Source organism: Callospermophilus lateralis, chromosome 2 (genome assembly GCF_048772815.1).
Source record: "Callospermophilus lateralis isolate mCalLat2 chromosome 2, mCalLat2.hap1, whole genome shotgun sequence".
NCBI classification, from domain to species: domain Eukaryota; kingdom Metazoa; phylum Chordata; class Mammalia; order Rodentia; family Sciuridae; genus Callospermophilus; species Callospermophilus lateralis.
Genome location: NC_135306.1, coordinates 67,380,264 through 67,394,433, shown reverse-complemented (window position 1 = coordinate 67,394,433; position 14,170 = coordinate 67,380,264). Strand labels below are relative to the sequence as shown.

The following is a 14,170-nucleotide window of genomic DNA, read 5'->3' as shown; positions in this document are numbered from 1 at the left end:
CAAGTTGACAAATAGACACTAATATAGTACAACTTGGAGTAACTTGAAACAAGCACGGGCTTTCCCACTTTGATCATTGGGACTTTTCTGGTGTCTTCCTTGAGTTCAGGACTGGGTTTCTTAGAAGATATTTCAGTCTGAAATCAGAGTAAACGGGGATGCACGGTAATCCTGAATCACAGGGATGCTGAGTGTAATGTTTCCACAGAGGAAAAATATTATCCCAGGGTGAAAAAAAAAAAGGTGTTTTATGACTCCTGATATTTACGTCTTGTATGGATCCATTATATTCATTGAAGTGCCCCGGGATGAATGACGAGCTATGGCTTGCAAAAGCTGTTTACTTTCCCAAGAGATTACACTTTTTTTTTTTTTTTTTAAACTGTCTTCTTCCAGGGGTGGTGTCCACCCTTAATAAGGTCTACCCTACAGAGTCCCAGGGTTGGTTCCCGACCTGCCAACTTTCCACGGCGGGAGGAAGGCATGGGCTCCCCGCGCTTGCCCACATTCCCTGGCAGCCTCGCCGCTCCGGGCAGATGGAGTTTCCGGCCTGCGCTCCGTGGTCGCCGGGTCATCCGCCCGTACTCCCCTCTGCCTGAGGTCAGGCCCCTGGGAAGAGCGCGCGTCGGTTTGAGTATCCGGAGGGCCGTTCCTCGTGGTGTCCACACCCCGGTCTCCCGCCGCTCCTGCCTGCCACGCCGGGCCAGTGGCTGCGCCTGGCGGCGGTGGCTGGGCTGGCCGCCGCAGCCCTGAGGTTGGGCCCTCCCCCCGGGTGATTTCAGCGACGAAGGTGGAAATGCGGAAGTTTCCCTCCCGGACTGACAGATGAGGCTCGCGTCTGACTCGGCATGCGCTGCAGCAGCTCTGCGGAGCGCCGGGTCTCTACTCTTCGTAGCCCACGACCCTAGAGGCCGCCGAGCCTCCGACTGGACATGGCCACGCTGCCTAGCGCTGAGCGCCGCGCATTTGCACTCAAGATCAACAGGTAAGACGCGCCCCTCAGCGCAGCGGATGGGGACCGTCCCGCCCCAGCGGGCAGAGCGCCGCTCACCTCCCAGTACTGGAAGCGAGCAAAATCCTGGCGAGTCCGCAGCGGGGCGCTCCTGACACTGGCGGCGGGCTGGCTTTTGCCCACGAGTGGCTGGCCGTGCGAGAGCCCGCGTGCTGGGCTCAGCCACGTCCTACCCTAGAATGGCAATCCTCCCGGTTGTCCTCAGCCACCTGTGTCCCTTCTCAGAGCAACTTCTTGCGCCGTCTCCCCAGCCCCGCCTAGTTCGCGCCACTTGGGGTTCGGACAGGTGGCCCTGCGGGCAGAATGCGATGGGCGCAGTCAGCCGCGTTGGCTTGCCACGGAGCTTCTAATCAATGGATCCTTCCTTTCAGGCAGTTCTGAGAAGGGAAAAGAAGCAAAGTGGCTAAAGGGAGAGTTTTGCGTTGAGACAGTTGCTTCAAGACTTTTGTTGTCCTGGATAGGGCTCTTTCCCTTTTTTGTTTTCTTTTTCCACAAAGTTGGGCACCTGATGACATCGCTGTTTTTATTCCTTGGTCCAAAGGAGCCATGAAGTGGAAAAAGTAATTGTAAAACTTCTTCATTTAAATAAACAAAAAGGAGTGACCCACAGCTGAATTTTTACATTTCTAGCACTCTAGCAAAGAACTATGGACACGGGAGCCCTACTCATCCTCCAATCCATAATCAAAACTAAACAAACTTAAGTGTAAGCACATTTATTGCCCAAAGTTCTCAGCAGAGGTGCTTTAACTGCACTTTTTCCTCCACTGAAAACTGCTGACGAAGATTTGAGGACATGTTTGCCTGAGAAATCTAGACTGTATAGTTAAAAGATAATAAGAAACTTGTCCTGAAGAGTCAACTGATATTTCTACTGCTCTCCCAGCTCTAGGATTTTTCACTTTTAGTTGAGCCTCTAGTGCCTGGTTCCATGGTAAAATTCATCTTTGTGCTGCTAGTGTATGAAGTTTGAGCCACCAGAAATTTTGAAGTCCAGAATAAGGAGCTGGTAAGGACATCCTCTAAAAAAGCTTACTTTTTAATACAGACTGTATATTAATGATAAAGGCCAAAAGCTATTAGTCTGAAGGCATAATCTATATCAGGGATCTTCTTCTGACATATTTTTTCTGCATTAGGTTTCATGGTTGTTGTGTGCCGGTAAGGGTAATTCATTTGAGGGAATTGGGGAGGGGGCGCTCAAATTAAAGTCACTGATGGGTGTACCACTTGCATATAGCTGCTTCTCTGTAACTTGGCCCTATGAATTTTAGGGCAGGAAGTATGACTTGGGTAGAAAGATGATCAAGACTATGAGGTTGGGTGGGGTTGATCTGGGGGGAGCTGCCAGGACCCAGACTAATCTTCTAGGCAGTCTTGCAAGAGGTTGTGGGGTTGATATAGCCCAAGGTTTAGGAATAAGGACCCTGCTGGAATCAGATCAGCTTGAAAAGGGTCTCTCTCTCTTGTAAACTGGGTGACATTTGGCATATAAAGAGATTATCTCAAACTTTGATAATCTCTTTATGTCAAATGGGGGGATAATCATAGTACCTGCCTCTTATGACTGTTGGGAAGATTAAGTAAAATAATAGATACAAAGTGCTTACAGTGCCTGGCTTAGAATAAATATTAAATAAACATTAACTGTCATTAACAATGTTACCACCAGCTTCAATGTTATCATCCTCTCTAGTAGCATCATTTTTATTGGTGCATTATAATTATACATAATGGTGGGATTCATTGTTACCCTTTGGTACATGCACACAATAGAACAATATAATTTTGTCACTTTTGTTTCCTAGAATTTCCCCTTTCCTTTTTCTTCTCCCTCCTCCTTGTCCTCTTCCTTCTATTTTCATGAGACCCCTCTATTTCCCCCTTTTTTCTCTCTAGCTTCCACATATGAGAAAAAAAATATACAACCCTTGACTTTCTGAGTTTGGCTTATTTCACTTAACATAATTCTTTCAAGTTCTATTTCCTGCAAATAATATATAATTTCATTCTTCTTTATGGCTAAATAAAACTACACTGTGTATACATGTCACATTTTCTTTATCTATCTCTTGATGGAAAACTAAGTCTGGTTCCATAATTTGGCTACTGTTACTTGTGCTGCTTGTAGACTTGGGTAGGCTTGTATTACAATAGCATGCTGACTTTACCTCCTGAGGATAAATACTGAGGGGTGGTATAGCTGGGCTATGTGGTAGTTTCACTCCTGGTCTCAAGGAATCTTCTCACTGATTTCCATATTGGTTGTACTAATTTATACTCCTACCAACAGTGTGTAAGTATTGTTTTTCCCCCACATTATCTCCAGCATTTATTATTATTTATACTCTTGAGGGTTGCGATTCTAACTGGAATGAGTAAAATCTCAGTGTTGTTTAAATTTTCATTTTCCTGATTCTAGAAATCATCATTTTTGAGAGCCTAAAAGAAAAGGTAGGAAGGAGAGCTGAAGCTGGAACTCTCTCCAGGTGGAGACCAGTGTGGGCTGGGCGTGCAGATACCTGTGGCCAATTGGAGCTTTCCTGGGGCTACTGTTCTCTCTCATATGCTTTCCATCCCTATGTCAACACCCCAATCACACATACTCAGTGGGACAGATGTGTGATGGAATATGACTGAGAAGAGCCCTCTCAAGTTGAAGCTAATATAAAGTGTTTACTAATCCTCAGGCAAGAATATGGATTGCATATTTATATTCTTAGATTTCTACTTTCCCTTTTGAAGCATTTTGGGGGGGAGTGGAAGAATTATGCTAATGAGCTTGTTAGAATATTCAAAGGAGTGGATTAATAAGCATATAACCAGTATTAATGTAGTATGAAAATTTACCACATGGTGATCACTTACTGTGTGCCAGACACTGTTATACACTTAATGGATTATATCATTAAGGCCCCAGAAAACTCTATAAGATTCAAGTGAAGTCTGGAAGAGGAGAACAAATGAAGCTTGGCCATACAACCAGCTATGGCAGAACTGGGATTGCAAGTGGTTCCAGAGACTCTTAAATGGGCCCATGCTATTTTGATCCACGTATCTTAAGAATTTCCTTTAAAAGCAAGCAGAGGATTAATTTTTTTAATCATTATTTCAGTAGCAGCATTGGCAAATTGTTTTGTTTCTGATCAATACTCTATGAACAAACTAACAATGTGATGTTTTGCTCTGTTGAAGGTGGAAAAGAAAATGTTTTCCCTTGCATGCCAACTACTAGTTTTTAAAATAGACCAAATAACAAAAACAAGACAGTATTAAAATATGGTCATTAGACATTCAGCATGTGTTCATATTTTTCACCTTCCTACTTAGAATAATATAAACTATCCCTTACAAATATTTATAGGGTAAAAAAGTATGCTGCCTATTAATGAGTTATTGAAATCTGATATATTAAAAATTTTTATTTGCAAAGAGCTTAGCTCTGTCCACACCAACCTCAAAAGGGAGGGAGCAGACTATGCCACAGCCTGTGAAGAACATCCCCAACTGTTTTTAAATTCTGTGGCTTCCTGCAGGCAGTTTTGCCCAGTTCGGGCTTAGGGCCAAAACCAAGGAGGAACCTGAGAATGCCTGTGGCAGCCATCTCCCATGTTTGCCCTGGCTCTCTCATACTCTTATAAAGTCTAAATTCCACATGGTGAGATGTCGGACATCATCATATGGGATTGCTCTGGGCACCAAGTGTAATTGCTTAACTTGTTAGAGTTAAATATTTCTCTGGAACTCACAACTTAGGAAGTTATAAGAGAAAGATCCACTGCTGAATTTTTCTGAGTTCAAACAGTGAGATTTAATTCCTCATAAGCATTATGTACTTGTCCTCATTTCCATTTAATTGTCACTGACTTCTTATGTTCAAAGGAAGAACTACATCTGAATTAAACAGTATATTATGTTTGCATTTGTATATTAGGCCCTGATGCATTGAATGTAATCATACAACTCTTTTTTTTTTTAGAATTTTAATATTTATTTTTTAGTTATCGGTGGGCACAACATCTTTGTTTGTATGTGGTGCTGAGGATCGAACCCGGGCCGCACGCATGTCAGGCGAGCGGCTACCGCTTGAGCCACATCCCCAGCCCATCATACAACTCTTGAAGGAACATCTAGTCTTGTTTATTACCATTGTTCTTATTTAAATTTAATGCTTTTATATATTATAAAAATTGTTACTAGTACTATGAAAATTCATTAAAATCTTGATCTCTTTTAAAGAGAATTGATGTAGAACTTGATCTAATATTCTAATAAAATAAGACCTTTGGATAAAAAGAGCATATGGATAGAGTACAGGGAAAGCATCAATGATCCTTTTTAGGCACTCAGGATTAAAAGAAATAAAATACAATGGCTTATACTTCTATAATGCCTACTGTGTGGCAGATATGGATCTGTCTTTCTGCATCATAAATCACTGACTTTTAAAGTAGAAATAATTATTATACTTTTTTACAGATGGAAAAACTGAGCATAGAAAAGTTGTACAAATTGTCCGAAATCATAGTTAATTAAGGGCATATTGGGATTCCAGTGCAGGCAGCTTGACTCCAAAATCCTCTCCCTTAACAATACCATGTTCTATCTTAAAATAAGTAACACTTATTGTCTATCTAGTATTATGCCAAGAACTTTATATATCTTCATTTCATCATTTAAAAAAGAGGAACAAAGTCATTGGAATAAGTCATTATCAGAGTGATTTTATAGAAGATAATGCAAGGTGCTAAGAAAATAAAGTACATAAAGCGTGCATTCAAGAACAACCCCAAATTCTGGTGTGCTATTGCAGAGGAGTATGATTATAGATAACAATAATGAACTGCATATTTCAAAAAGGTAGAAAGAAGAATTTTGAAAGTTTTCACCATAAATAAATGAAAAATATTTGAGGAAATATATATGTTTAACCTGATTTAAACTTTACATAATATTCATGCATCAAAACATCACATGGACCTGGTGCCTGTAATCCCAGTGGCTTGGGAGGCTGAGGCAGGAAGATCCCAAGTTCAAAGCCAGCCTCAGCAACTTAGTGAGGCCCTAAGCAACTCAATGAGACCCTAACTTTACATAAAATACAAAAAATGGCTGGGGATGTGGCTCAGTGGTTAAGTGCCCCTAAGTTCAATACCCAGTACAAAAAAACCACCTGTCATCCCCCAAATAATGTACAATTTTATATCTTTATATGTCAGTTAAAAATAAAGTTAATTTAAATGAAAAAAAAAAAAACTCCATAATTTTGGGCACAAGGACCAAAACAATACAAGGTATGGAGAGCTCTCTGGGAAATGTTTGCTAATTTTGTCTGCAAAGATAATACAAGCATTACAGTACTTGTATTCCCCTGTGTAAATATGTGTCTGAAATACAAACAGTGCTGTTTCTTAGCACCAGCACTGGCTGGTGGAGGCAGGTGGTGGGGCTTTCAGAGACTGCTTCATTTGTCTGCTGCGTTCTAGACCAAAGACTGACAGAGGCTCTCAGGCCATCAAACTCAGAATCTTTGGTCTTTAATGTTTAAGAGAACTTCTTTCCAGATTCTTAGAAAAGTACTTTTTGAACGTCAAGCATCTAGGGTCATTCTGAGCATGGCTTACCGGACCTATACAAAAGAATCTTCTGCCAGGGGGAACTTTTCTCCAGGAGTTCTTTGAGCTCCAGCAACTCATGTGCATCTGTGAGGCTGATGTTTACTTCTTCGTGGACCTGTGGAAAGATGATGTGTGGCTCTCTAGGGAGAGAGAGAGAGCTCAGGGGACCAGCTCTCCAGTCTTAGCTCCGCACAGAGAACTAGAAGGGGAATGGGATGATGTCAGAAACACCTAAACTCTCCATCTTCTTTACCAAGGCAGAGATGTGACAATACTGGACTTCTTGCTGGAAAATACTAAGCATCAGGAGCACTTGGGACTTTTCATGGCAATCAACTAGTCACTTATTAATGTTTTACATGATTTAATAAAGGGTTAAAGCAATGGGAATATGCTCTCTTTATTCCCAGAAGCCTGCAATCTAGTTTATTACATCAGTGGCCAGAAAGGCTCTCTGGGCTCTAGGTAAACAAATGATGTTTATGACCATAGTTAAGTGTGGTTTCAGTGATTCTGGAGTTTGCACGACAGCAGTATGCTTTGTTACACTGACACACAGGGGCATATGGAACAAAACCAGGTTGATATCTCTGAAAGTGCTTATGAACACATTTGTATAATGGGGTCCTGGTAAAATCAAACAAATTGCTAAAGTCAGCCTGGAATATAAAACAGTCTATGGTCTGATCAAATGATCATTCACTATTCATTCACTCATTCCAGCTATTTAGGATTATTATGGTCCAAGTGACTGCTAGGCCCTGGAGGTACAAATACAAACAAACAAAGAAACAACAGTCACAAAGCCAGATTTTCTCCAGCCTTCTATTTTTTTAATCCATGTTTATCATCACAAATAAAAAAGTACAGTAAGCTAAAAAAGAAATGGTTTAGCATCTGCTAATATTTGGATATATATCTTTTCATTTTTACAAAAATGAGATCATGTTGTACATACTAACTTATAATCTGTTTTTTAACTTAAAAACCATTAACAGCTCTCTATGCCAATCATGTAGATCTACATTATAATTAGATAGCTAAACAGTTGCTTACTGTATTAATTCTCTATTATCAGGCATTAAAATGGGCTCCAGTTTTTCACAATAATGCACAGAGCTTGAAGGGGCAGTTGTAGCCATACATCTTTCTGTGCTAGTGCAAATACTTTCTGACACATTTCTAATAGTGGAATGCTTTGGTTGAAGGAGAGAAATATTCTTCAATCTTTTGATTGCCAAATTAACTTCCAGAAAAGTTATGCCTATTTACACTCCCACCAGTAGCTATTTTCCCCACATTTATACCCCTGAGGAATTTTATCAATCTTTCAAATCATTATTTGCCAATCATGATGACCCTTTCCCTTAAATGTTTCTAACTTCTTCCTGTTTAACTTCTCTCCTAGGTTGCTGAGTGACCTCTGAAGTCATTCTGTAGTGGTGAAAACAGTCATGCATTTCTCCTTTTTTCTTTGCCTTACATGCAACTAAAGATGGTAATTAATTACTTCCAGTTTTTTCTCTGTCTGCCTTGTTCCTTAAATAGGTGTGTTAATGATAAAGGTCCTAGATTATGCCAGCAATTTTATTCTTTCTTGATTCTGTTGTAAACTCTAGTTACCAGGTTTTGAACTATGCTTTTTATTTTGTATAACAATGTAGTTCAGTCTACTTCTCCTTTGGTTCTTTAAAATAAAATGACAACTTGGGAGGCTGAGATGGAGAATCACAAGTTCAAAGCCAGTCTCAGCAACTTAGCAAGGCTCCAAGCAATTTAGCAAGACTCTGTCTCAAAATAAAAAAATAAAAAGGACTGGGGATGTGGCTCAGTGGTTTAGTGCCCCTGGGTTCAATCCCTGGTGCCAAATAAATAAATAAATAAAATGACATAAGGAAAATCAGAATCCCTTTCTATCACAAAATGAGATACCTACTTGTATGTGTTTTCACTTGGACAAGAGTATAGATAGTATGGGTTGTTGTTTTTTTCTTTTCATACTATTTTGTGTTCTTTTCCTCTGGAATTGGCATGTGGGGCTAACACAACATATTAGTATCACTCTGCTCAGAGACCACAAAAGCTTCTTGTCTCCCCCTACCACTCTTATCATTCAAAGGAGAAAATCCATTGTCCTTTTATGATAGAGGCCACAAATTAAACAGCAAAACTGGAACTAGATTAAGAAATGCAGAACTGTGAAGTAATCAGCACCACCCTCTTTCTCCCACCTCTTGATAAATTAGTAGCTTTGTAAATCCTAGACTGGTTAGTTCAATATTTCATCCATCCATCCATCCATCCACCCATCCATCCATCCACCCATCCATCCATCATTCACTCATTCCAGCTCTGAGAGTTATTATATTCTAAATGCGATGTCAGGCCTGGAAATATAAAGACAAACAAGTCAAGAGCCTTGACTGCAAGGAGTGAGGAGACTAACCCAAAATCATGAACAGGAAGAGGAGGGAGCCTTCCCTTGCCTCTTACCCCTGTATGCTGGGTGATGTGCCTTCAAAGGGGTCATCTTTGGGGTCATGCCACTAGGGATAAGGCAACAACATTATCCAAAACATTTTTGGAAATCCTTTTATAATTACTCTCAGAGACTAGAGTACATTTATTTTTAAAAATAAGCTTGATTTCTAATAGTGGAATGTTTTAGTTGAAGGAGAGAAACATTTTTTTTAATCTTTTGATTGCCAGATTAGCTCCCAGAAAAATCATGCCTATTTACACTCCCACCAGTGGCTCTAAGAATGCTCCCCCCACACACACACTGTTCTTTTACTTTGTGGGAGAATCTGCTTTACTTTGTTGTTGTTGTTTTTTTAAATTTTTTTTTTTTGGTTGTAGAGGGACACAATACCTTTCTTTATGTATTTCTATGTAGTGTATTGTACCCAGTGTCTCACATGTGCCAGGCAAGCACTTTACCACTAAGCTACAACCTCAATCCCTGCTTCACTTTATTTCATTATTACTTTAAAGTTTTCAAAAGTATATAGAAAATACACATGAATACTTATGATTATATAGCTTGTATCTGAGGACCCAATGATCAGAATTAACAAGTATTAGTATCTTATCACTTTTGCTTTAGATTTTTTTAAGTCCTCTTTGTTCCTTTCACTATTCTTGTCCCTTTTCCATGCCCTCCCAGGTAAGCACTGTCATGAAGTTTCCCTGTGTTCCTTATATGTGTGTGCATGCATATTCGCAAGCATTACATTGTATAATTTTTGGGAAAGACCAGAGAGTCATTAACATTCAAGCAATCTGATTAAATTACTAATATCAATTTGAGTTAAAATAAGAAATAACTGTAAAGTCATGGAGCTATTTTTTAGGTTCTTCTTCAGACAACTTGGAAAGCAATTGCCAAGTTCCAAAAGTGATTTTAGAAAGGCAGCTTTAAATGGGCATAGTGATGTATGCTTGTAATCCCAGTGGTTTGGTAGGCTGAGGCAGGAGGATTGCAGGTTCAAAGCCAGCCCCAGCAATTTAGTGAGGGTGTAAGGAACCTAATGAGACCTTGTCTCAAAATGAGAATTTTTAAAAAAGGGCTGAGGATGTGGTTCAGTGGTTAAGCACCCTTGGGTTCCATCCCTGGTACCAAACCAAAAAAAAAAAAAGGAATAAAATAAAAGAAAAATAGCTTTATCACAATAAATGCCATGACACTAGTCACATAGGATTATAAAGAAAAGAACAACAGTTGTTTAGATTAATACATCTGACAGTGTTTTCTAATCACTCCCTTACATTGTGGCCATGTTACTCGTTGCTTAAAAAAAAAATTTCAGATTATCATACCCATGATTATTTGTATTTGACCTGAGATGAGCAGCTAAGAGGATGTTTATTTTTAAACAAATGGTTTTAAAAGCACAAAATAAAGATTTTGTCTCACTGCATGGAGACTTAAGGGAAATTTGTAGATTAGCAGGAGAGTGTAGTATCTGCTCTGAAGTCTTATTGTGTACATTTTGGCATTGGTATAACTGAAGGTACAACTTGCTTTATCACTGTTTGTTCTGGGAAGTGTACTCCCTCTGCTGCACTGTACTCAAATTAGAAAAACTGTAAGAATGGCCATGAGTTAACATGCTTATATGGAGCAATACCTGCACCCTGCAAATACCTTCCCTGGAGGAGCTGTTAGAACTCCCTGTACTCAGCTCTCTGCTGTGAAATGTAACACTCAAGAAAAGGTGGGATCTTGTCTGGAAGTTACTCAGCTGGGGTCTCTGGTTCACTAGGGAGGCAAATTGGAATCCTCTAAAAGTGCTAGTCATCATGCAGGAATTTGTACTGGAGTGGAAGTCCACTTTCCCTTATGCTAATGGAAAAATCCAGGTTCAAAGTCCACTGATGATGTAGGAGTCCCTTATCCTGCTAGTTAATGTAAATGTTTCAGGGCATGGTGACCATCTGTGGGAATAGGACTGTCCACTCTCTGTTGACATTCTGCTTGGTCTGCTTCACGTTCTAATACCCTATTCTTTCATTCCAAATCGCTACCTGTTATCACAGTATCCCTTTGGAAGGGGTATGCATCTTACTTATTTTATCTCATTCTCTATCCAATAATATTCATTCAACTCACCAAGATTTTTTATTGTCCATAAATTTCTCTAGGCATTATAGGATATTAAAAAGCAAACAGACAATATATGTCCTCAGAATTTGGGGGCAGAGGGTAGGTTAGCATAAATGCAAAAGTTAGAGAATATAGGAGACAGTGTTGGATTGTGTGGCTGGGTGAGAGTCAAGGGTAGGAATGACAGAACTCAGACGGGGAGGAACTTATAGCCCTGAGAAGCAGGAAATACCTCCATGGAGTTGAGGCTTCAGCGGGGTCCAGCATGGCAGAGAGGTGACTGACACATGAAACTGATATGGTGGGAAGAATAGCAAGAAGTGTGCAGAATGGACCAGGTTTCTTGAGACGGGTAAGAAGGAGCTGTAGCCATTCTATGAGGTGCTGAGGTCTGGGATTAGATGGGGGTAATGACAATGGGAAAAGGGGGGCTGTTTCTGCAGACATTTGAAAGGGAATCAGCAGGACATGGGGAGCAACTAGATGTTTATTTTTTCACTCGTTTCATGCATGTTGATTGCCTGCAATATGCCCTGCACTGTTCTAAGTGTGGAGACAACGTTGTGAATAAGACAAGTAGGATTTTTATTCTAAAAGAAATATTCCATTGAGAAGACAAGGCATGTAGGATTGTGGATACTTTGGACAGGCTGGTCCAGGGAAGCATCCAAGACCCGGCAGGTAATTACTGAGAGGTAATTACCGAGAGGTAGAGGCAGAGGCAGAAGTCAGTTTGGTGTGTAGGGAGACAAGCAAGGGCTCAATGGAGTAAGTGGGAAGAGAAGAGCAGAAGAGAGAAGTCAGCCAAGAAATTATGTACAGGCCTCAGAGGCAGTGAGCAGAAAGAGCCTAAATGTTACTAAGTGCAATGGAAAGGGTTTTGGAGCAGGTAGAGAAGCAAAGAGGCCAGTCAGGAGGCAGGGTAGTGTTGGGGAAACTGCTGAGGAAGAACAGAATGCTGAGTCAAGGGGAGAGCAGAGGCAGCTCTGGGATGCATTTTAGAACTTAGACTGGTGGGCTTGAAGCAGGGTGTGGACAGTGAGAGCAAAAGAGAAATAAAAATATCTCCATGGGTGGAGTTAGGGGTAGATGCTAATGCTTTGATAGATGGCAAGACTGAAGGGGAAGTAGAGCTTAAGTGGAGGGAGGCGGGGGTTGTGGCTCAGTGGTAGCGTGCTCACCTCCTACGTGGAGGGCACTGGATTCGATCCTCAGCACCACATAAAAATAAAGTAGTTGTATTGTGTCCAACTACAACTAAAAAAATTTTTTGAAAAAAGAGTTTAATTGGGGACATATGATGTTTAAGATGCTGTTGACATTCAAAAATAATTACCTTCTATGCAGTTTTATTTAGGAATCTGAAACTCAGGGGAGATTTCAAGTCTGGATTTTTAAATCTGCAAGTCTCTATATGCCATATGTTAGGAAATATTTTACTAAGAAGGGAAAGAGAATATTAAAATGATCCTGATAGGTTTTTTAAGAGCCAGAAAGTTATATGCATAGTATGTCATTGAAGCATAAATGTGCACAACTCTTTATCAAGATAAATAGATCAATACATATCACAGAGAAAGGAAAGGGAAGACATGTGCTAACATGTCGAGAGTGCTTCCCCTGGGTGGTAGGATTATCAATGATTTTCATTTATTTTCACATGGGGTGTGCATTTATATGTGTGTGTATGTATGTTTTCCAAGTTTTCTTCAGAGTGCTTTTGTAATTGGGAATAGTAACATTTATAAAAGTAATGACACCAAGATTTCTATTCTGGGCAAATTGGAGAAAGAAGGCACCAATGAAAAATTATGAAAATAGAGACTTAAGAGTTAGTTTGTGGAGGATGCATTTGTACTTCTTCTGTAGAATTTTTAAGAGGTCGTAGTAGACCATACATTTATATATATTTGCTGTTCCTCTATCAGGGAGGATTTTACTTTTACCTGTCAAAGGTGATGGGGTCACTTACAGACAAGCATTGAGAGCCAGCCTGAGCTTTGTCACACTATCTTTTTCCCCCATTCTATACAATTAATTGTGTCCCAAATGGAGACTACTCTGTGTCCTGGAGTTAGGACAACAGAGTGGAATGACGGTTGTCTTCTTGCTAATCCCTTTAACTTTATTTGAACTTACTTTGTGTTCTGAAGGTCTTCAATATAATAAACCACTGAGATTTTTTTGATTATGTTTTATCACAGAACAATCTTGACTACCTTGCTAATATAGATGAGAATAAAATAATATTTCTATTGGGCAGCTGGGGATATAGGCTTGAACAATGAATCATGAAAAATATTGGTTAGGAAGCCACCTACTAAGTGGGAATGGGGAATGAAGAATGGATACATATTTTGATTTGGAAAAGAAAAGGAATCAGAACAAGAGTCCCTGCCAGTTGATATGAGAGAGAAAAGCTCCCAAAGAGAAAGGAGGGAAAATTTGGCCAAGATGTAGCTTACTGTTGTCCAATTAGAAAGAGCAGGGAGCTGACAGGGCAGTTGAGAAGGCCAGAAGCCAGATTACGAAGGAAAAGAAAGAGCCTCTGGGTTTGCCTTGACTTGATCATTGAAATCCTCTGAAACAGCAATTCTACTGGAGCTGTGAGGAAGGAAGTCATTTTTCATAGGGTTATGGAGGGAGCCAGTTCAGAGGAAATAGAGGAAGCTGGTAGAGGTCACTCCTTTAAAAAGTCTGCACAAGGCAGAAAAGAAGTGGGACAATGGTGACCAGAAGTCTCCTAACAAGCCTGTGACTTTTACACAGACATGACACACCATGATGAACAGAGGATACTCAGATCTTAGAACAGTGTGTTTTTTCCCCATAAAATAATGCTTACATGAGGATAAAGTTGTCCATCATACCTGATGCTGTCTAATGTGGAACCAGTTTTCCTTTGCACGGGCATTAAAACCCCTAACAGTGAGT

At 40.2% G+C, this 14,170-nt stretch overlaps 1 protein-coding gene across 3 annotated transcripts in view; it reads left to right on the top strand.

Moving 5' to 3' along the window:
- Positions 1 to 829: 829 nt before the first annotated feature.
- The window catches only part of Dock8 (dedicator of cytokinesis 8), a 214,902-nt gene continuing 201,561 nt past the window's right edge, over positions 830 to 14,170 (top strand). For 2 of the 3 annotated variants that reach the window (XM_076846038.1, XM_076846035.1), the window contains exon 1: positions 830 to 985. In XM_076846038.1, coding sequence (XP_076702153.1) covers positions 933 to 985 — 53 coding nt within the window. In that variant the 5' untranslated portion in view covers positions 830 to 932. The remainder of the gene's footprint in view (positions 986 to 14,170) is intronic. The other variant, XM_076846037.1, reaches the window with a different exon arrangement.